At 39.0% G+C, this 23,592-nt stretch overlaps 1 protein-coding gene across 3 annotated transcripts; it reads left to right on the forward strand.

Annotated features, from left to right (window-relative positions):
* The first annotated feature begins 4,181 nt into the window (after positions 1-4,181).
* On the forward strand, positions 4,182-23,454 carry LOC148852561 (uncharacterized). 3 transcript variants are annotated; one of them, XM_088943278.1, is made up of 4 exons: positions 4,182-4,459; positions 4,767-5,119; positions 5,616-8,094; positions 22,940-23,454. In XM_088943278.1, the coding sequence occupies exons 2-3, from the start codon at positions 4,773-4,775 to the stop codon at positions 8,056-8,058; spliced, it is 2,790 nt and encodes a 929-aa protein (XP_088799404.1). In that variant the 5' UTR covers positions 4,182-4,459; positions 4,767-4,772; the 3' UTR covers positions 8,059-8,094; positions 22,940-23,454. The 3 variants fall into 3 exon arrangements, with proteins under 3 accessions (XP_088799404.1, XP_088799406.1, XP_088799405.1); XM_088943280.1 differs by lacking the exon at positions 22,940-23,454 and adding an exon at positions 19,136-21,466; XM_088943279.1 differs by lacking the exon at positions 22,940-23,454 and adding an exon at positions 21,023-21,135.
* The last annotated feature ends 138 nt before the right edge of the window (positions 23,455-23,592 follow it).

Below are 23,592 nucleotides of genomic sequence, written 5' to 3' on the forward strand. Positions count from 1 at the left end.
GAAGAACTCCCTTCAAATAATTTCATGGTTTGGTTTTCTTTGTATGCCTATCATAGTAAATGGCAAGTGTTTTTACATACAAAAAATATTGGTTAAGTTAGGTTTTATGTTAATTCATGCTTATTGAATGTGCATTAGATAACCCTTTATAATAGATTTAGTGTACCATATTGATCATATATGCCAAAACTACTAAGTTAGTAAAACACCACAAAGATAGATATGAGGTATTTGTGTTTAAGATAGGTTGTAATCATTCTCCTACAATAGAATTGATTGTAGAAAATCCCAATTTGGTACAAATCTTCTCAAAAGGGGTAGTTGGTTAAATTGATTGGTAAGGACATTATATCATTAGTTATAGCATGTTTACCCTTTTTTTCTTTACCATACATGCCCTAATTACCACCTCAACAAAAATTTACCAAGATAGATTAAGGTGCTAACTTCAATAGTAAGAATTTATGGCAACCATCATGGATGTTTTATCATATATGGATATCACATAACAACGTTGTTTTCACTTTAACCACTTCTACCCGTCTCGTTTTGGCCATATTTGCCCTAACTACCATATTAGCATTATATGCTTTAACTGCCATATTAATAAACATTTACCAAGTTGGGTTTGAATTTTTAAGTAAATTGATTGGCAAGGACATGACACTACCAATTGTTGTGATGTTGCATAGTGATGATCTCATTAACAATGAGATAATATAGTAAAACTTTACCATATTGTCATTACTTATCATATTGTCAATATAGTAAAACTTACCAAGATAGGTTTGGGTTTTTTGTTAAATTGACTAGAAAAAGAAATGACACCCTAAGCTTGCCTTTCTATTGCATGATGATGGTCCCATGAACAGTTGCAGTTATTGTGTGTTCACCCATCATGATGGACATGGCATAATAGTTGCAGTTATTGTGTGCTCACCCTTTTTGTATTAGACTTAGATGCTTTAACTACCATTTTAATAAACATTTACCAAGATGAATCTAAAATTGTTAGGTAAATTGATTGGCAAGGACACGACATCCTCAATTGCATTGATTTTGCATAATGATGGCTTCATCAACAATGAGATGATAGTATTGGTTATTATATGCTTAGCCCTCCCATATTAGCATTACTTATCATAACTGTTAATCTAGTAAAATTTTACCAAAATACAAGTTGTTAAATTAATTATAAAGAAATTATACCATAAGTTGGCATTTATATTGCATGATAATGGTCCCATGAATAACGTAATGGTGTTGATAATTGTGCATTCACCATTTTCATATTGGTTGTATAAGCCTTGACTATCATCTTGATAATAATTTATTAAGATAGTAATAAGGAGTTAATTTTAAGAGTGAACTACCAACAATAAAATATCATCACTAGTACTTTTAGAAGGATGAACTACGAGCATTCAATTTTAAGTTGTGACTTGTGAGATAACAAGCCTCTATTAGAATTATAGATTACTTCACTTGATGAGTTCAAACTGCACAATTGTGTAATAGGTTCTAATTTAGAGAGATAAATGTGATGCTTATTGGTTATGATTCTTTTTGAGTTTGTTTTAAGATAAAATAAAAAAGAAAATTTATTAGGGAAAAAGAAAGAAATACAACTATAAGTGATAAGAAATCATCTTAAGTGAACAAAAAAAAAAAAAACCATCAAAGACAACACTCGTACATAAACAAATTCCACAAGCTCCCCTACATAATAAAAAATGAATCCACTCACCTAACAACTAAGAAATATTAGCTATTGTAAGGAGGTTAAGTATACAAAAACCTACACTCATTACAAAAAAACTGCATATTGGTGACATTGGAAAAACATCACCAAATATGTCACAAACGTCACGGAAAAGCTTTCATGACGTTTGCTCCCCTGTCACCAAATGTAATATTGGCAAAAGTTTTCATGACGTTTGGTTTAATTATGGTAACGTTTAGTAAACATCACTAAAAGTTTTAAAGAGTCATCTATGCCCAATTTTGATGACATTTATTTGCTTATTTTGTGACGTTTCAAAAAATGTCACAAAAAATACTTTTGGTGACATTTATTTAAACGTCACAAATAGTGCAAACAATGGTGACATTTCACAAATGTCACTAAAAGTTTTCAAGAGTTGCTCAAACACAGATTTAGTGACATTTATTTTATTTTGGTGACGTTTTCTATAATGTCATGAAAAAGCCACTTTTTAGTGACACTTGTTTAAACATCACAAATAGTGTAAAAAATGAAATTTATTTTCTTTTTTGTGATGTTTATTAAACATCATAATAAACCATAGTGGTTTTGTCATAGCTCAATATAAAGCTTATATTAACCTAGTTTTAAAATCAATTATATATAATAAAAATCTTATACCCATTTATTAAGTCACATGAAACCATTCAAGATAAAAAATAATATCATTAAAAAATGAAATCTGATATTAAATAAAAGGCAATATATATTTACAATTGCTGACATTTTAATTCAAATGAAATTAAAATATTACAGAAAAAAAAAATAAAACATTCATCAAAAGAGTGTCCTTCCCTTTCCCTTTCCTTTCTCCTTCCCCTTTTCCCCTACTCTTGTAGGCACTTAAGATAACATTGTTCTAAGCTCTTGCATCTATTATAAAACACAAAGAAATACAATATTATTTTCACAGTAAAAGATGTGAGCAAGTGAAAAATAAATTAAACTTATGATAGATTACCAGATTTGGTGATGGTACTTTTAGAGTGGGATTAGCATTATCTCCACTATGAATTGGAGGGGTTGTTGACTCACATCTCCACACATAAAAAACAAAGTTATGAAAATGCATTATTATTTTCATTGTAAAAGATATAAGTAAATGAGAAATAAAACCCAACTTATAATAACTTGCTGGGTTTGGTGGTGTTACTTCAAGAATGGGATGTAAATTATTCCCACCCTAAATTGGAATATTTGCCAACCCATGGCTTTGCACCTAAAAGCAGTAGAAAAATATGAGAAAAGTATTTTTCATAAACTAAACAATGAACAAAAAAGTTGAAACTATCATGAAATTGTTTATTCTTGAGGCACTTATAAGAGCAAAACGAAAAGACTACCTATCATAATTCAAATGAATTCCACCCAACTCTGCAATCAAAATTTTACCCATCCATATAAAACCTATCTGAACTATCTAGACAATTAGGGAAATGGGATTCAAGAATTGTATCCATAAAAAAAATTCAGAAGTTGTTCCTTTTTTCTAATTGTTTGAACAATGTATTTGACAACTTGAGCTAGTACCTAATGCTTTAGTGTCATTCCCATGAGATTCTTAAATTTCTGGGTTGTGCCACTCTTCCATATCAAGTGATGGATTTGATCTTAAAGTTAGTCATATTGGGCATGTTTATTGTTTGGTAAATCAACCTTTAGATGTTTTTCACTTGAAGTAAAAAATCCCTACTTGCCATATAGACATTCAGGTTCTGTAAATAACTTACTGAAGAAAGCATTGGCATGGGTAAAAGCCTAGTTCCAAAATATGTTTTGCAAAAATAAACCCAATGGTGGTGGAAACTATGTAGTCCAAATCCTATTAAAGCTGTTCAAAGAAATTGTTTCTTGTTTCTTTCTCTAGTGAAAATAACCTTGCCATTGTATCTTTTTATTGATGAACTTGAATGGCTCATGGCCCAATTTATCATAGAAACCATCAAGCTTAAGCATCCAACTAATTACAAAACTTTTGATAACTTTACTTGAAGAACACACAAGGGCTTAGCCAACCCATTGCAAATCTCTTCAAGGAGAAATCGCCAACAAACTATAGGAGAAAAGTAGATAATGGACAAAAGTATGCCATACAAGGGGTCTTTACCTAGAATGGTACTTTTCATTTTTTTAAAAACATGGCTTGGCCCGACCTACAGCCCAACCCTCCCAAGTATCTCAAGAAAGGGAAGCATGGTTCGGCTTGGCCCATGGGCTGACATGGCATGGCCCGCACAGGCCACACATTGGCCGTGCTGGTCCAACATGACTCGATTTACACCTTTAGGCTGCGTTTGGTAACGATGCAAATAGAGTGTAAATCCGGATTCAGGGTAAATTTATACTTGATTCACTTTTTTGTATGTTTTACAACATTACATTTATAAATTCACAAATGACAGAAAACACATTTTCTAATAAATATTTACACTGACAATAAGATATAAAAATATATTGATATGAAATAAATTTGCATTCAATTAGGATTTTTGATAAAAAAAATATATGCTAACATATGCGAACGCACCGTATGAGCTACATCTCCGTACGGTCTATTTTTCATAGCATTGCCAACATTATTATACCGACGACACCACCTCCCGCATTAGCATAAACAAGCATATCTTCTCGTTCTGCGACAGTTTTCGCTCGACAGTGCGCGACCCCTGCGTCATCCGACAAGTTTTGCAGTTGGTAAATTTAAGAAATCCTGATCGATTATCTCATCTTTCTACCTCCATGTTTCTTGTTCCTCAAATTTAATTTAATTGGATTTGACTCTAATTCTAGGGTTTCTTTGCGGTCTTTTCTTTTAGGGCTTCGTTGTTTCTTCATCGTACTCGTTTTTCCCCATCCTAATTTGTTATCCTTTGGAATCTATTGTTATTCTCTTTCACTGAATCTGTTCTTTCTTTCTTTTTCCTCACTTTTAACGATCTGCACATGATTTCAAAATTTGCGAAGAAATCTGTTGAATCAGAGATTGTTTATCTTGTTTCAGTGAGCAATGTACAACGGCATCGGCTTGCAGACCCCAAGAGGGTCGGGAACGAATGGGTATATCCAAAGCAACAAGTTCTTCGTAAAGCCCAAGACCGGGAAGGTCGAAACTAAGGGTTTCGAGGCTGGTCAGGGTACTGCTGGTGTTAAGAAGCCGAACAAGGAGATCCTCGAGCATGACAGGAAAAGGCAGATACAGCTGAAGCTCGTGATTCTAGAAGAGAAACTGATCGACCAGGGATACACCGATGACGAGATCGCTGAGAAGCTCGAGGAGGCAAGGAAAAACTTGGAGGCGTCTACAGCTTCGGAGGACAACGATAACGCCGGAGGCGGCATGAAGATGGAGAAGAAGTAATTATCCTTACCCTTCCCTTGTTTATCTAATACAGATGGATAAAATTGAAAGCGTGGCACTCTTTTCTATGGCTTGGTTACGGAACTTTAATGTTCTTATGCAATTAGATTTTAGGGTTTTATTTTCTGAAATGATATTATTGGAAATATTGACGGTAGAGGCCAGAATTGGGTATGCTAATTTGTTTCTTCTTTTGGCTTTATGGTGGTGTATCTTACGGATCTATTTCTTTATGGCTGTGTCCTGGAGGCTTATATTTAACTCGGAGTTGAGAGAATTATTGAACTTGACCAACTTTCCTTTTTCTCCAATTTCTGTATCTCTGGCAAATTTTTATTTTCTTTTACTTTTGTTAAAAAGGTAACCCTTTGAATCTTGGAAAACTCTCCTTGCACTTGAGACCAGTGGGTCATTGTGTCTTGCTTTTTTTGTTAGATTTTGGAACGGGCACTTTAAATTCCCATATTTATGTTTGTTGGGTTGTTTTTCTAGGGTCTCAGACACACAAACTCACCAAATTGCTGCGTGGAAAGAGAGACAGATGGAGACATTAAGAACTGCACTTGGAATAACTAGAGGTAATGACACATCTAAAGTTCAAGAACAAAAAGAGCCGGGTGAAATAGTAGAAACAGAGTCTGAAAAGAGTGACGATGAAAAAGTGAAGGAAAGAAAAAATGTTTATGTAAAGGAGGACCAGGGACAACAGAGGGATAAATATAAGAGTTCAGAACAGGATAGAGATAGAAGGGAGACACAGACAGCAGAAGATACAAAATCTGTAAAGGATGTTGCAAATGAGGGCATGAAGAAGCTGGAAAATAAGAAGAGTGAAAGTGGGAGGGATAAATATTATGACTCAAGACGCCAAAAGAAATACGACAGAAAGAAAAATTGCAATAATGATTATTCTGATACAGATAGCAGTGGAGGTGAGTCTGATGGCAGTAGTAGGGAGAAGAGTCCAAAGAAGCGCTACAAAGGAAGAAGACAGGATAGTGATTCTGATAGCAGTAGTGGGGAGAAGAGTCCAAAGTTTCACAAAGGGAAAAGACATGATAGTCATTCTGATAGCATTAGTGGTGAGAGGAGTCCAACGAAATGCAAGGGAAGAAGACATGATAGTGGTTCTGATTCTGACAGTGGTGATGTTGGACAAAGAAATGCCAAAAAGGAAATGGAAAAGCTTGTTAATACTCGTAGGAGGCATGATTCTGATGATGAATCCAGTTCAGAATCTTCAGATAGCAATTTACAGAACCACAAAAGTCAAACAAGGAACCGACAATTGAAAACAAGAGGAAGGCGTGATTCTGAGGATGAATCTGATACTGATAGAGGAGGAAGAAGAAAAAATCAAAGAGAGAAACAGAGGAATCACAGTCATAGAAATGAAGACAGTGACAGAGATGACTTAAACACAAAAGATAAGAGGAGGAACACCAAAATTGATGATAAGAAATATGGAAACAACAGACATGGGCACAGAGCGGATGAAGACAGTGACAGAGATGACTTAAACACAAAAAATAAGAGGAGGAACACCAAAATTGATGATAAGAAATATGGAAACAGCAGGCATGGACACAGAGCGGATGAAGACAGTGACAGAGATGACTTAAACACAAAAGATAAGAGGAGGAATACCAAAATTGGTGATAAGAAATATGGAAACAGCAGACATGGGCACAGAGTGGATGATGATTCTGATCCTGACAAGTCGAGAAAATTTTCGAAGGCAAAGATTGAGAAACGTCATGGAAGTAAAAGGCATGACACTGATGAAGAAGATTCTGATACCGGTGGGAGGAATGCTAAGAAGCATCTGGGAAGACACAAGGTAACCAAAAGAGGGGCAGATTCCCCAACTGATGACAGTGGGAGCAGCAGCAGTGATAGTTCTGACTACAGCAGCAGCAACAGTGATTCAGGTAGTGGTAGTGATCACATCCCTGAGGGAGCTGGAAAGAAGTCCATTGAAGACAAGACCAGGAGGGTTTATGAGGATGACCTGATTGGGAAAGGTTACAGAAGTGCTCCAAGAGGTGCTGCAGAAGAAAGGGGATTCGGGTCTAGAGTCATTCAGAGCAATGATGAAAGGAAAGAAAAGGGTGGTCGTTATAGTGATGATGATGATCATCAGGAGAGTGGAAGGGACATAATGGGGAAATTGGAAAGAAAGAAGCAGTATGAGTCAACCAGAGATGGCATTTTTGGGAGTCATGACATGAGAGGTAAAAGGAAATTGGAAGATGAGAACCATGATGACCAACCAGAATTCAAGTCAAGAAACCGGAATTTGGGAAAAAAGGTAGAATCTCAGGAGCAGCTTAGAGATGACAAAGTTGAATTTGATATGGACAGAGAATACAAGAGCAAGGATGATCAGAAGAGAGAAGATTACTCCAGTCGCAATAGATCAGGGGAGAAATGGTCAAATAGAAGATGGTACAATGATGAACATGGAGATAGGAATTACAGAAGGGATGAAGAAGAACGTGGAAGTCGAAGACTTGGAAAGGGTGAAGAGAAAGAGCGCAATCACATAAAGTGTGGGAGAGATGAAGAAGAAAAGCATGGGGGCAGAAGGCATGAGAGGGGGGAGAAAGAAGAGCATGGGGGAAGAAGGCATGGGAGAGATGATGAGGAGCATGGGAGCAGAAAGCATGATAGATATGGGGAAGAGCATGGGAGCAGAAAGCATGGAGAGGATGAAGACAACAAGCGTGAAAGCAGAAAGCATAAAAGAGATGATGAACAAGAATGTAGTGGCAAAAGACATGGAAGAGATTATGAACATGGAAGTGGAAGGCATGAGATCTATAAACAGATAGATGCCAAGAGGACCAGGTATGAGGATGAGTATTGGTCAAGGGGGAAAAGTAAGTATGAGAGTAGCAGTCTTGATGATGATCGGTATAGACGTCAAGGATGAAATGAATTTCCGTTCATGGAATGGACTGCAAATATGGTGAGTGTTTAATATTTTCATAATAATATAGAACTTTAACTTTCTAAGTTTTTTTTTTTCCTAAAACTTGCTTCTTTATTGACTTTGTTTTCTTGCCTTGGCACTATGATTCATTAGGAGAACACTTAATAAACGGCCTTTAAGTTTCTGCTCAATTCAGGAGCGTTTTTGTAGTATACTCTATTATACTCATGTGAACCATATTATTAGAATTCAAGCCACAAATTTCATCTTTCACTCCAAAGTCTCATGATAAAAGGACACCTTGAATGCCAAATTGCCAATAATAGGTGGCAACATTGGTATCAGCCTATCAGGTAGCTTCTTATCAGACCTCAAAAAAGTGTTTCTCATGTGAGGTCCTCATTTAATGAAAGTCTTAAAAAAGGAATAGGGTTTACATCTGAATGCAAGCCCAGATAAAGAAGATATGGCTTTCCAAGGGGCAACAAAGAAGATCTGTGTGCCAAACACACAATATCCCAACAGAAAAATCTTTTCCATTACAACAAATCATCTCTGGCCCTAGCATATTTTATATACTCATTATATCCCCTTTTGCACTGCCATTTGAAGGGAGACAAAGAGGAACAATTCTGGCCCTAGCATATTTTATTGACTCTGTTTCCTTCACTGTTTTTTATTTATTTTTTGATAGATACCTTCACTGTTGTTGTTGTTTTTTTTTTTTTGTTTTTTTTTTTTTACTTATACCCTTTTAAACTTCTTACAAGGACCAGCCTCTTACATCAACCATATATAGAGAGAGCTATGCCTGTTCATAAATTGGATTACCTAAACTTAAATGTCCTTTAAATGAAGATGGGAGCACACCCATTGATTAGTAGCTATTCTATCATAAAAACAGGAATTGTTGACTCAATGCATTCATCTCAGTCCTAAGATAACCACAACTTAATGTTATGTTAAACAAAATACTTATGGACTGTTATGGATTCACGAGGCAAGTTTTTTGGAGAATCTGATGTCCAGAACTAGAGTTCAAAGTGTAATGGATCTAGGGTTGCCTCCTAAAGGCTAAAGGTAATCCTAGATAGTTCATAGGCCAAGATGATATAGGAGTTCAAATACCTAGGCATTTCTCTCTCTGGCCCTGTGGAGCATGGTGATGTGGCAAGATCAGAGTTTTTGGCTGCAGTTTATGGGGTCGAGAAGGCAAAAGAACTGGGTATTAGTAGGCTGGTTATTGAGGGAGACTCAAAAACTGTGGTTAAATGGCTCTTCAAGGGGGAGGGGGTGGTATGGAATTTGAGGAATGATTTCAGAAGGTTCAAATGGCTGTCAGCCTGTCACAGGACATGTCAAACCAAGTGAGATGGGTGAGGAGAACTGCCAACAGCTTGGCAGATAGCTTAGCCAAGCAAGGGGTACATAGAACACATGTTTTGGGCTCAAATGTATTATTGCTTTGGGACAGCTTCTATAGCTGGTTTCCTTCACAACTTCTTTTTGTAATCCTGTTTTTTCCTAATTAATGAAGCCTTTTTTGTGTTGCCGATTAAAAAAAAGTTTATTCTCAAATTTGAGGATTTCTCATATGTATTAAAGTTTAAGATTCTTAACTTCCCTCTATTCAACAGTTCAACTTCAACATCCTTACAAAGAATGATAACGTCGTATGCTAAGTGCAAATGTGAGACCAGAATCTCAACTTCCCACCCTAATGCTTTGGTTAAGTCATAACTGTCTGTCCGGGAGATCATTGAGGAAGGGGAAACTTGGTTAGAGCTTAGATTTTATATTTTTATTCCTCTTTTAGGGCCTTAGTCTACTTTAATTGTTTGGGTCTTTGTTGACTGACTTTGGCTCCTCAGAGAATTAGGAAGGGAAATTGTGTGAAATCCTTTAGGTATATTAGGATTTTCATGCAACTTTCACTTTCACACTTATTCTCCAAGAAATCAAACATAACAATAGGGGAGATTCCCGGCTGTGATGAGTTGGATGTTTGACCCTTTTGTAGGTTGTTGGAGGCTGTGCTATTAATTTGGGGAGAGATCCCTATCTTTACTAAATGTATTCAAGGCAGTTATAATTGCTTGGTGGAAAACATGATTGGAGTTTGATTAGAGACCATAAATAGACAAATCAATTTGTCTTTATATGGACCTTTTGGAGATGGGAACTGTGGTGCGATTTGGGTCAGAAAATCAGATTCTGGGAGGACATTTGGATTGGGGATTCCCCTATTAGTGATTTTATCAGCTCTTCTTCCTCTTCAAACTTGAGTTGGAATTTGGGTTTTACTAGAAATGTAAGAGAATTGGAAATCTCTAGTGCCTCTACCATGGTTAACTTGTTGAACTCAGTAGTTTTGGGGGATAGTGTTTCAGATTCTAGAATCTGGGCCCTCAACCAGTCAGGTTCTTTTTCTTGCAAATCTTTCTTGAACTCTCTTGTGCACCTCCTCCTCTCCTTTCCCTATTAAGGAGATTTGGTCTCGGCCCATCCCTCCTAAAGTCAGTGCTTTCTGTTGGGAAGTTTTCCATGGTTCCATCAACACTTGTGACTTGCTTTAGAGAAAAAGACCAAAGTGGTGCTCCTTATGTAAGCTGAATGGTGAGACTGCTTTTCACCTATTTATCTCCTGTTCTTTTGCTAACTTTATTTGGGAGTGGTTTTCCTCTCTGTTTGGTTGCAACTGGAATCCTCTTGCTAATCTGGAAGATCTTCTTAGCTCCAACATATTCAGGTCCTCTAAAGGAGAGGCAAAGTGATGGGAAAATGCACTAGAGCAGCAGTGGCTTGGACGATCTGGGAGGAAAGAAATCTGAGGATATTTGATGAGAAGGAAAGAGGTAGAGATGATGTGATTGAAGTGATAGCTATAAGGGTGGCACATTGGGTGAAAACTTTGAAAATGTTTTTAGATTTTAAGACAGAAGATTTCTTCAGATCATGGGGAACAATTGCAAATATTGCTTCTAGAAGACCTATTGTAACTGAATTTTGGTCCCTTCCAGATGTTGGGTGGAAGAAACTAAATTTTGATGGTAGCTGTTTGGGAAACCCTGGTCCATTGGGCATTGGTGGGGTAATAAGGGAGGAGAATGGAAATATCATTGCCATGTTCTCATGACCTATTCAGCATGGTGATGTGGTGAATTCAGAACTGAAGGCAGTAGTATTTGGTTTTGAGAAACCTAAAGAGTTGGGGATTAACGGGTTGATTATTGAAGGGGACTCAAAAGTTGTTGTAAACTGACCGAAGAAAGAGGAAGGAGCAATCTGGAGATTAAGAAATGAATTCAGGCGTTTTAAGCAGGCTTCTAAAGATATGAAAATTCACCAGACACTTGGTCAAAATGGATTTGGTACCATCTCAAAGAACCATTCAACCTAAAAGCTTAAGCTGTTAGGTAAGGTCATTGAGTAGGTTGATATTCTCTAACAGACATCATAAAGTTAAGTGTCTCATTGGGCATTTACTAAGGAGTAAGGATGAGCTCAAAGGAGTTCCAATAGATTCCATCCAGAGTCGGTGGTAAATATCTGGTGAATTAGTATCTGATACAGTGTTCTGGCTTTTCAAACTATGGTTCTGCTTTACAATTTGGTGACTATAATTTTATTGAAGGACTAGAACTTCTTCCCAGAACAAAGGAGCTCGTGGTGGCCTTGTTCTTATATGTCACAGTCTTTTCTTGATCAATTCGTTGACTTGTGGATAAACTGGGAAGTAATATGTTATTGCTTCTGAGAGGGTGAGAGGGTGAGAGGGGAGAATTTGTGGAGGTAGGCCGTTGGAAAAAAGCTTTGAAGGTTGAATCTAAGGAGCTTCTATTTGAGGAACTGAGATTAAATGGTCAGCTGAGCTTGAAAATCAGGGAAGCAAAGAGAGGGATGGTGCTGTTAGAAGGTTTGGGGGTAATTGAAGGGCTCAAGGAGTTTGTGGAAGGTGCAAGTAACAAAGGCAAGCAAAATAGTTGGAAAGAGCTTCTCTCAGAAACTGGAAGAAGGTTTGTTGTAGAATGTAAGAGAAACCTTAAAGGTTACTTTATTTCCTTGACATAATTTTTTGGCAAGGTAGAAAGCAGATGATCTACTTCCTAGAAGGAAGGAAGAGTCAGGGCTAGAAGGCAGTTCATGGTGTCTTATGTGAACTATTGCAATGTTGAGTGCTAAAACAGAAGCAATAGTAAAAAGGAAGATAAGCAGTTCTAATAGTATGGTGAATAATATCAAGCAAGAGACTTTTTTAGTGATAGCTGGGGCAGGTAAATACGGAATGGGAATAAACATACAGAGAGGTGATTGGGAAAGTAAACTGATAGTTAAAGCTTCAGCTCCCATTCTTGACTGGAGGAAAGTTGCAGATCTGTTAACAGCAAGGTTAAAGTTGAAGAGCACATTTATTTTAACACCTTTTGAGAAGGACAAGGCTTTGCTGGATTTGCTTGAGAACAGAGTAGAAGTTGAGGCTTTAAATATCCAAGCTAAACTTGGAAACTTCACAGTATCAAGATGGTGCCCGGGATCAAACTCCAAAGATTTCTTTGTTGAAGATGGAGTGATGGTGCATCTCTTAGGTCTTCCCTTTCACTTGTGGAAGCAAGAAACTGCTGAAGCCATTGCTTTGATGTGTGGAGGATCACTAGGAGGTGCCTCTTTGGGAGACCTGTGTTCAGCTTCCATTTTATTGAATGGAGTAAAACCTGAGGAGATTCCGCGGAAGATAGAGGTGCTAGTTGAAGGGCATTGCTACTTAGTGTGGCTGGCTTCATCCACTAAATCGGTGCTCTGGAAAGAGGCTCGTAGGGAGGGAGATGAGAAGGTTGAAGAAGAAGAGCTGCGTGGCAAGAAAGGGTTAGAGGATTCAAACAAGAAAAACACTTTCACTAAAATGGAAAAACAAATGTTGGAGAAACAAAAGGGTAGCATTCAGGGGGTGGGATTTTCGCGTGTGGAAGCAATGAAGAGTCTGGAGGGTGGCAGGTCCTTTGCACAGGCTGTAACCGGCGCCAATCTGACTTGTTTGAACAAGGAAAAGGGGTTGGTCCAAGGAAGAACCGAACCGAGACCTATTAAAACCAAACCGAGCCCAGGGTTGGACGTGCGTGACCTTCTTAAAAGTCACGTGAGCTCGCGGGTGGTTAAGAATGGGCCAAAGCAAAAGCCCATGTGAACTGCTAGTGGTATTTTTAAAGGCCCAAACAGGTCAGCGGGCTCGAGCCAGCTTGTTAAAAAGGCGTGTGAGCCTTTAGTGAAACACGTGACCGGGGTTTTGACTAAGATAGACAATCGTTACGGTCTATCGTCGTCCCCAGTCGCGAGGCAAAAGGGGGGATGCGCGCAGCGCCGGAAACCAGAAAAGAAGTGGGCTTTACAGTGGGTCTCTCGACGAAGTCTGAAGGAGCTTAGCCCCTTGCGAGGCTTCTTAGAGAGGCTGAAGCCAAGTTTCACTAGGGGAAGAACTGAAGAGAAGAAAAAGAAGATTGAAGGATGGGTGCAGTGCAGTGAAGGCGATGATGAATTGGAGGACCTTTCTGTTGATGGCTCTAGCATGGGCAGTGTAAACAATGAAGGCAGTTGTGCTGGAGATGACATGGAAGGGTGGAATACTGTAAGATTATTTCAGGGTGAAGACTGCAATCGGCTTATCTCATTCCCAAGACCACAGAGTGTGCAAGGTTTATCAGAAGGGGAAAACTGGGAGAACCGGAAGTAGAGCAGGAATACGCCATCTAGGGGTGACCCAGGGGTAGAGTGGAAAGATCACCAGGTTGACCATCAGTCCCAGGTAACATTGTGATTTCGGTTTGTGCTACTAATGTGTCTCCTGTGTCTTTGGTTCCAGATTCCGTTCCTGTACCATGTTTTGTAGCCCATGAATATGTAGCCGAGCCAGTAGGCGGACTCTCTGAGGAGGGGGAGAGGGGAAGGAAGGAATGTGGGAAGGTGTGTGAAGAAAGGTATAGGAGTGGAAAAGTGTGGGAAATCATTGAAAGAGTGTTTAAGGAAGTGGAAGGGAAGCTGATCTGGAGGAGGGAAGGGGAGGAAGGAAGAGAGGAGGGGTTAGTGGAGAGGAGGGAAAGGAATGAGGGTAGAGATGGAGAGGATTACGGGGAGAAAGCAGGGAAGGAGGGAGGTAACATTAAAGGGAGGAAGGTAGGTTGGAGAGGAAAGAACTGAGGTGGGACTAGAGGAAAGAAAGGAAAGGCAAGTGGACAAAGATGAAGGGGATTCTGTAGGAAGGGTAGGGGTGGTGGAATCAGTGAGAGAAGACACGATAGCAGAATTTGTAGGGAAGTTGGGCTGTGGGTTGGAAGATTTGAACGAGTTGAAAGAAAGTTTACAGAAGAGGAAGATGCAGATCATAACAAAGAAGAGTGAAGTAGAGGGATTAAAGAGAGATGTAGAAGGAGACAAGAAGCTCGAGGTAAAAGGAGATAGAAGGAAAGGGGGAAAGTAGTGGGTAGGTGGCAAGGGGTTTTTAAAAAGAAGTGGAATTAAGATTCTTAGTTGGAATGTGAGGGGAATTGGGAGTGCGAAGAAGAGAGCAACAATAAAAGAGGTAATAAGACGGTATGACCCAGACATTGTGCTGTTGCAAGAGTCTAAGAGAATGGAGTTTAATGACAAATGGGCAAGGAGTGTATGGAAAGTCAGGGGGATTAGCTGGGTAGTGGCTCCATCGTGGGGTGCTTCCGGGGGGGTTGTAACAATGTGGAAGAGGAATGTGGTTGAAGGTCTGGAGGAGTTGATCGGAAAGTACTCGGTTTCCATGAAGTTTAAGTAGCAAGAGGATGATTATATGTGGGTGCTCACAAATGTTTACGGACCGAATGTCTACAGAGAGAGGAAGGAGCTGTGGGAGGAATTGGCTGATGTTAGAGGGTTGTGGGATGGACCTTGGTGCATGGGTGGGGATTTCAATGTGATTAGATTCTCAGAGGAATCCAATAAGGTTAACCAGAGGGTGACAAAAAGCATGAGGAAGTTTAACAGTTTTGTGGATGCCTTTGAGCTTAAAGAGATCCCCCTAGCACATAAGGCATTTACATGGTCAAATCTCCAATCTAGACCCATTTGCTCTAAGTTGGATTGGGTTCTAGAGCTCTTCCAAGGGTGACTTCGGATCATTGGCCCATAGTGTTATGTAAGGAGGAAAGAAGGTGTGGAGGTCCTACCCCCTTTAGATTTGAAAATATGTGGTTACTTCATCCAGGGTTTCCTAACAAAGTGTGGGAGTGGTGGCATGAGTGTAACCCGCTGGTGGAGTGGGAGGGGATGAGATTCCATAAGAAACTACAATTCTTGAAAGCAAGAATCAAGGAGTGGAATTTGGAGTTCGGGAGGTTAGAAGAAAGAAAGGGAGACTTGATGAAGAAGATTGAAAGCCTTGGCTTTAAAGAGGAAAGGGGAGAATTTGGAGAGGAAGACAATGACCTCAGGAGAGAATTGAGAAGACATTTAGAGGACTGTCTGCACAAGGAGGAAATTAGCTGGAGGCAAAAATCTTGGTGTAAATGTTTGCAAGAGGGAGATAGAAACACTAGGTATTTCCACTCTCTAGTAGATGGCAGGAGAAGGAAGAACTTTATCTCCAAATTGGAAGTGGATGGAGTTGAGTTAGTACAGCAAGAGGAGATTGCCAGGGCCTGTGTGGAGCACTTCAAATCTATTCTAAGAAGGCTTGTGAGTAGAAGGGTGTGGGTAGAAGGTTTGGATTGGCCAGATGTAGAGGTGGAGAACAGGAGAAGGATGGAAAGAAGCTTTAATCTAGAAGAGATCAAGGAGTCTGTGTTTTCTATGGATAGAACAAAAGCTCCAGGGCCGGATGGGTTTACAATGGCTTTTTATCAGGATTGTTGAGATATCTTGAAAGATGATCTCTTGCGGGTGTTTGAGGAGTTTTTCAGGAGAGGAATTGTCAATCCGGGTGTGAACTCTACATTTATAGCCTTAATTCCAAAAAAGAAAGATGCATCCCACCCGAAGGATTATAGGCCAATAAGCTTGGTTAATAGCTTGTATAAGATCATTGCAAAAGTGTTGTCTTTGAGGTTGAAGAAGGTACTACTAGATATCATTGCACACTATCAAAGAGCTTTTGTGAGTGGAAGACAAATTACATATCAGATTTTAATTGCTAATGAGAGTGTGGAGAACTTTAAGAGGGATAAGAAGAAGGGAGTGGTTTGTAAGCTGGATTTGGAAAATGCTTATGACTTGGTGGACTGGGAGTTTTTGAGGAAAGTCTTAACTAAATTCGGGTTTGGGGCTAGATAGTGTAAGTGGATCATGGGCTGTGTCCGGAATTGTCATTATTCAGTGTTAGTGAATGGGACAATGGTAGATTTCTTTCCAGCCAGTAGGGGTATAAGACAAGGAGACTCCCTTTCTCCTTTCTTGTTCATTTTAATTGCGGAGGTTTTGGGGAAACTGATTCACAGAGCAAATTCTAGGGGGCTCATTAGAGGATGGAGGGTGGAAACCCCCCTCACTCACTTACAATTTACTGAAGGTGGTGATGTGAGGTTTATTAGGAACTTAAAGTCGGTGATACAACTGTTTGAGCAAATGTCCAATTTGAAGGTTAACCTTGGGAAAAGCTGTGTAGTGGGGGTGAATTTGGAGGAGGGAGAGATCAGGGAGAGTGCTGAAGTGCTGGGGTGTGAAGTTTCGGGGTGGCCTTTGAACTACTTAGGATTACCATTAGGTGATAATTCCAAGAGAGAGAGTTTTTGGAATCCGGTGATGGAAAGGTTTGAAAAAAGATTGGTATCTTGGAAAAAGAACTACCTCTCTCTTGGTGGGAAAATTACACTAATCAAGGCCACGTTTGCTAACTTACCCATCGTTTTCATGTCGGTGTTTAAAATCCCAGTGAAGATTGCTAACCGATTAGAGAAGATAATAAGAGATTTCCTGTGGGAGTCGGGAGAGGAGAAGAGGGATCTTAGAGTTAGCTGAGAAATAGTGTGTAGGAGTAAGTCGTGTGGTGGTTTGGGGCTTGGGAGTATTAGGAGAAGGAATATGACTCTGTTGGAGAAGTGGTTGTGGAGGTTTCCTATGGAGAAGGAGAAGCTATGGGCTAGAAAAGTGAATAGTATACATGGGTTGGAGCACAATGGATGGGACGTCGGAATCAGATTTAGGATCACAAGCAATTCTCCTTGGAAAGCCATTCATGACCTGTTACCAGTTTTCTTCCCTAATATTAGGTATGACTTGAATTCCGGTAACTCCATAAAATTTTGGGAACAATCCTGGGTGGGGAGTGCCCCTCTAAAGGATCAGTTTCCGCCTTTGTATGCTCTTTCTGATTTGAAAAATGAGCCGATCTCGTCTTTCACCACCCCGTCCTCTTCCACTTTTGGGATTGGGTGGAACTTGGGTCTAAGAAGGGATTTGAGGGACTCAGACTTCGACTGTATTTCGAGCCTTCTTGCACTTCTTGATCACGTTGTCTTAGACTCCACTAGGGCAGATTCTAGAATTTGGACACCAACCCCCAATGTCATTTTCTCTTGTGCTTCGTTCTTCAAAGTCTTAAGTCAGTCCACCAGTCCTACCTTTTCCCCTTTCTCTGTTGGTGAGGTTTGGTGCAGAGATATACCTCATAGGGTTGGTAGTTTTTGTTGGGAAGCCTATCTGGAAAGAATCAACACTAGTGATCTACTCCAAAAGAAGAGACCCAATACTTGCTTGTCACCTCAGTGGTGTGTTCTGTGTAAAGCAGATGGGGAGACTGGTTTTCACCTAATGGTGTCTTGCCACTTCGCGAGGTCATTGTGGGATTGGGCTTTCTCCTTATTTGGATGCAGCTGGAATCCCCCTTCAGACATGCAGGGCCTTTTCTCCCCTTCCTTTTTCAGGTGGTGGTTAAAAAGGGGAAGGACAATGTGGAGAGGAGTAAGGGCTGCAGTATGTTTGGACACTATGGGAAGAAAGAAACTCCAGGATATTCTCAGAAACTCAAAGAGGAACAACAGATCTGAGGGCTATCATACATTTTAGGGTGGTACAGTGGCTGAAATCTTTGGAAATATTCACAGATTGCACTGTGGATGACATGCTGAGGAAGTGTGGTGAAATTGCAAATTGCATGCAGACCAAGTCAGTAATGAGTGTGGCTTGGACCCCCCACCTAGTGGATTCTTGAAATTAAACTTTGATGGATGTAGTAGGGGAAACCCGGGACAATCGGGGATCGGGGGTGTTTGTAGGGATGAAAATGGGGTCATCTCTGCTATGTTCTCAGGCCCAATTGGAGTGAGTGACTTCCTTAGAGCTGAGATCTGTGCAGTTATGGAAGGAGTCCGGAAAGCTAAGGATTTGAACATCAAGAAACTTATAATTGAAGGGGATTCAGAAGTGGTGATAGGGTGGCTGACTAAAGATAAAAATGATTTATGGAAGTATAATAATGAGAAGAGGAAATTCAAATGGCTGGTGCGGGAGATGGAAGTTAAGACATGTTGGATTAAAAGATCTGCTAATTCCCTAGCTGGCGGTTTAGCTAAACAAGGGGCAGAAAGGGATTCATTGTTTTGGGCTAAGCTGTAACGTTAGTGTCTTTGTATTTTCTTTTTTTTTCTTTCTTGAAGCTCTTTGTGACTCTTGGAAGATAAGTGTGTTTGTCTTCCACTTGTAAATTTTCTACTGATGAATTAATGAAAGTGTTATTGATAAAAAAAAAAAAGATATGAAAATTCACATAAGATGGATTAGGGATCAGCTAATAGCATAACTGATGGTCTAGTTAAGCAAGGAGTTCAAAGGCAATCTATGTTCTGGGCTATATTATAGCTAGTGGGATATCCTTTGGGGCTTGTCTGTAACTAATGAATTTCTTTGTTGGGTTAAGCTTGGACCTGTATTGTAATTACTGTGGTTTATGTAGACTTTTTTTTTTTTCTGATAATTGTTTATGTAGACTTTTTGTCTACCCACAACTTCTTGTTGTACACATTCTGTTAATTTAGTGAATCTTTTTGTGTTGCATATAAAAAAATGGGAACTGTGGTGCGGATCCCACTATGGGCATGATTCCCTGCTGTGGTTCTTACTTCAGGTGCAAGTTCCAACTGCAATTCTGAGGTGTAATAGTGGAATCACAGGTATCTTGTAACTCCGGATCACAGTCCTGTCGCAAAGACAGATTCATAGGGATGCAAGTATTCAAGCAGTGAATCCCAGGCTTACAGATTCACAAAGTTTAGCCTAGAATTACAAGAAATGATTGGCAAATGGAGAAAAACTGGAAGAAAACAAGAAGAAACAGAGAGCTCAAAGTACACAGATTTACATGGTTTCGCTTGTAGCCTACATCCACAAGCATCAGAGGACAAAGAAATCCACTATGATTTGGTTGGAACCTTCATGATGATATATACTACCTTGTATTTGGTTTTCCTCAGGTTGTATAAGATGTCAAAAGTTTCAGTAGTTTAATATATAAAACTCCTGCAATGAAGGACTTGTTTGGGTCATGTGCCAAGGGACTTGAAGCTGAAATTTGTCTAGGAGCACTGAGGTCAGTGAGAAGAAAATGTGGAACTTTTTGGGCCCTAAACCATCATGCCAGATGGAAGATTCTAGGTCATTTAGACTTCTTTTGCCTTCTTGATGACCTGATTAATCTTCTAGCTTCTCCCAAATACATGTACATGCCACATGAAACATTCATTTACCAAAAAAAGCCTCATGAAATATTCCTAGGTTCTTCTTCTTTTCAATGAATAACTTCAATTTTACCAAAAAAATATTTATCATTTTGTTAATGAATAACCAAAAAAAGCCACCTACCCCACCCCAAAAATTACAACTTCTGCTTACATCACGGAATCCCTCAATTGTCCCCAATAAGGCCGGTTTCTGTTTACACCTTGTTTAGATAAGGCATCATCCAATTTGTTCTGACTGATGCACCCATTGGACATTCATGATTTTTGAGCTCCTTTGTCTCCCCAATAATGCTCTCGTACTGCATGAAGCTCTACTATTGTTCATTTTTTTTTTATCAATAACACAATTCATTAATTATCACAATAATTATAGAGAGGAAGACAAACTTTCTTATCTTCCAACTACATTATGAGCCCCAAGAGAAGAAACAAGAGAGAAATAGAGAATAGAAGAAGAATAAAATTAAATCACATCTGTGCCCAAAACATGACATCCTTGTTCACCCCTTGTTTAGCTAACCCATCAGCAAAAGAATTAGCTGATCTTTTCACCTAACTGATTTTAACTTCCATTTCTCGAACCAGCCATCTGAATTTCCTCTTCAGATTACTATAGCTTCATAAACCACTCTCTTCTTTGTTCAACCACCCAACCACCACCTCCGAGTCTCCTTCAATTGTTTAGCAAAAAGCACCCAGTCAGTAAATTTTTGGGAACACATTTGGATGGGGGATTCTCCCTTGAAAAAGTAGTTTCCCTCTTTGTTTGCTCTATCTAGGTTTAAAAATGAACTTGTAGCCACCTTTGCTACCTTGTCTAATTTTGCTATTGGTTGGAACTTGGGTTTTAGAAGGGCGCTTAGAGATCCTGAATTGGAACCCATTTCGAATTTGCTTAAGATCTTGGATGAGGTAGCCCTTGAGCCTTCCATTGGGGAGACTAGGGTATGGTCTCTTGTCCCTTTGGGTATCTTTTCTTGCACCTCATTTTTCAAAGCACTGACACAACTTAGTCCGGTTCCGAGGTCTTCTTTTCCAGTCTGCGAAATTTGGGGTAATCCAATCCCTCCTAGGGTAGGTGCTTTTTGCTGCGAAGCATTCCTGGAAAAGTGTAACACTTGTGACCTACTTCAAAAGAAAAGGCCTAATTGGTGTTTATCCCCGCACTGGTGCATCTTATGTAAGAAGAATGGTGAAAGTTGTTATTACTTGTTTGTTTCTTGCCCTTTTGTTTCAGATATTTGGTGTTGGTTTTTTTCTCTATTTGGTTGCAGGTGGACCTCCCGTTTTAGTGTGCAAAGCTTGTTTAGCTCCACACCAGTAAGGGGTTTAAAAAAGAGAGGGAAAATATTGTGGAGTTGTGCTAGAGCTGTTGTTTGTTGGACGGTCTGTGAAGAAAGAAGTCAGAGTATTTCATGAAAAAGAAAAAAAGGAAACCATCATAGAACTTATATATGTTAGGGTGGCTCATTGGGTCAAGCCTTCGAAGCTCTTTGAAGATTATTTAATAGGAGACATTAGAAAGTGGGAAGAAGTGGCTCGGTCATCTTCCATGTCCACTTCTCTTAGACCTGTTTGGACTCCACCAGGTTCGGGTTTTGGGCTTTATTGTAATTGTATTTGCTGCTCATAGACTGTTATAGGGAGCTAAGATTGTTTAGCCCCCTCTCTTTGTAATTCTTCTTAATATTAATTAATACATTTCACAGTTATTGATAAAAAAAATCACTGTTATCGATAAAAAAAGGGTTTATTCAGTTGAAACTGTTAATATCCCCTAACTGTTAATATTTTGGGTTTTGGTGACCTTGGAAACTGATACAATACACATGATACAATGTGATACACATCGGTACTTTAAACCCTGGTTTAACCCTGCACTTTCCATCTCTTAGTGCAGTTTGTGACCTTAGAGAGGTCAGTTCCAGGAACTTATTCAGAAGGGGCTTAGTCTGCTGGGCCATCATATTAGCAATTCTGCCCTGTTCTTGACATTCCTGATCTCCAGACTCCATTTTTAACTGGGTATGGCTTCTTTTTTTCTAGATGCCACATAGAGGTTCACAGAAATGGATATTGTAAGAAATGGGTCAAAATTTTTTGGTGCACTCGGAAAGTGATAGTATTAGTGCTCCAAAAAAGAATATCCATATAATTAGTACAACCAACAGTTATAGAAATGAGCCGTTATCGCTCTCCCCTGTTGGTTTCCTTTTATATATATATATTTTTTCTGAATTGGTTGTTGTGTTGTCACCTTTTATAGTTTGAATTACAGCCTTGGTTTATACTGGTTCATTCCATTTGAAAATTTTGGGGGTTCTCGTCATACTTTATTAATAAAATTCCAGATTTCTGTTGCTGATAAGAAAAGGAAAACAAACACAAAATTATTTCATGTTGTGTTGAAACAAACACAGTATCTTTTTTTGTGGATGCGGATGACTAAGCTTGAGAATGCCATTTCATTAAAGGTGTGACTTGTCAGTTGATTGAACCTTAGTCTTGAGTGATTTTGATTGTGTGGGTTTCTCTATAAAGTGTAAATAATTGACCAAAATATGTTATAAACAGTCATTTTCATTAGTGAAAGAGTCTCACGTAGCCCATAAAACTTGATTGGGTGCATCATGAATCATGAGGCGCCATTTTCTACATACATTTGTGTGAATAGTTGTTTTCTATATATTCTTTGTCCGTTTGTCAACTGTTATTTATTTTGTTTTACATTTCTATGTATTTCTTTCTTCTATTCTACATGCTTGAGCAAGTATCTACTTTGTCATCTCCAAAGTGAACATAAAATCCCATGATTCTGAAGTGCAGGCACAGTAACTGTTAATTCAATTTTTAGGGTCGTCATGATGCCAATTACATCTCTGTGCTCAGTATGCTTGGTTTTATGTCATTCATCCTTCTATTGGATTATTCTTGTTTTCCAATGCATCTTTGCAAGTCAGATGCTGGATTACCGAGTTTTAGGTGGGTTACAAGAAGAGATTGTCATGTGCCATATCCATGCCAGTTTCTCATTGGATAGGAGGAAAAAGCACTAGTAGACAGTAGTACTGGACTTTTTTTATTTTTTTTATTTTCCATTTATAGGAATTCCCATGCTGCTGCTAACCTTATATTCATTCATTAGATTCTAAAAGTGATGTTTTTTTTTCAATTTTCCATATGCTCAACAGGGAAGAAATGATAGCTGGAATGGCTAGGAAAAGCTTCATGGTGGGAGTGTAACTAGCCAGATGGCTCGTGCAAAAGATTTCGACCTTCTAAATCTCGACTGCAAACTACACACATCATCAGGCAGATACTTTCTGTTATTTTGAGTTTTGACCCATTTGAGACGGTATGCCCATTTCATTTCTACGCTCACAGGGGGCACACTTGTACATGCTCGTATATTTACAACCTTGTTTGGCTCTCAGGTGCAACTTAGCTTGTGTAACTCTACTTTCATGTCTAGTTTCGAAATTTCATAAATTTCAAGATTTAAGACACCAAAGCTGTGGGTATTTATTCCATAAAGGGCTAATGATGCTTCGAGCAGTTGATGCCATTCAACAGTTCAGTATGAGAAAGCAAGTATTTGTGTGAAAAAAGCAAGACTTGTATTTGAAGTGTCATCGTTTACCAGCCAGATTCTGCATTGTTTATATAATATATAATATATACAACGTGCTTTTAATTTTCCTGGTTATTCAAATATGGAGCTTGTCTCCCGATTTTTCCTTTGGAAGGCAATGCAACTACGCCCATCATGTAAGCTTTACACGCCTCTAGCACGGTTCAAAGTATCGATACATATCATGCTGATGGCTTCTCGATATGCTCCTTC

Source organism: Nelumbo lutea, chromosome 5, assembly GCF_056320005.1.
Source record: "Nelumbo lutea isolate HS-2025 chromosome 5, American lotus-T2T, whole genome shotgun sequence".
Lineage (NCBI taxonomy): Eukaryota > Viridiplantae > Streptophyta > Magnoliopsida > Proteales > Nelumbonaceae > Nelumbo > Nelumbo lutea.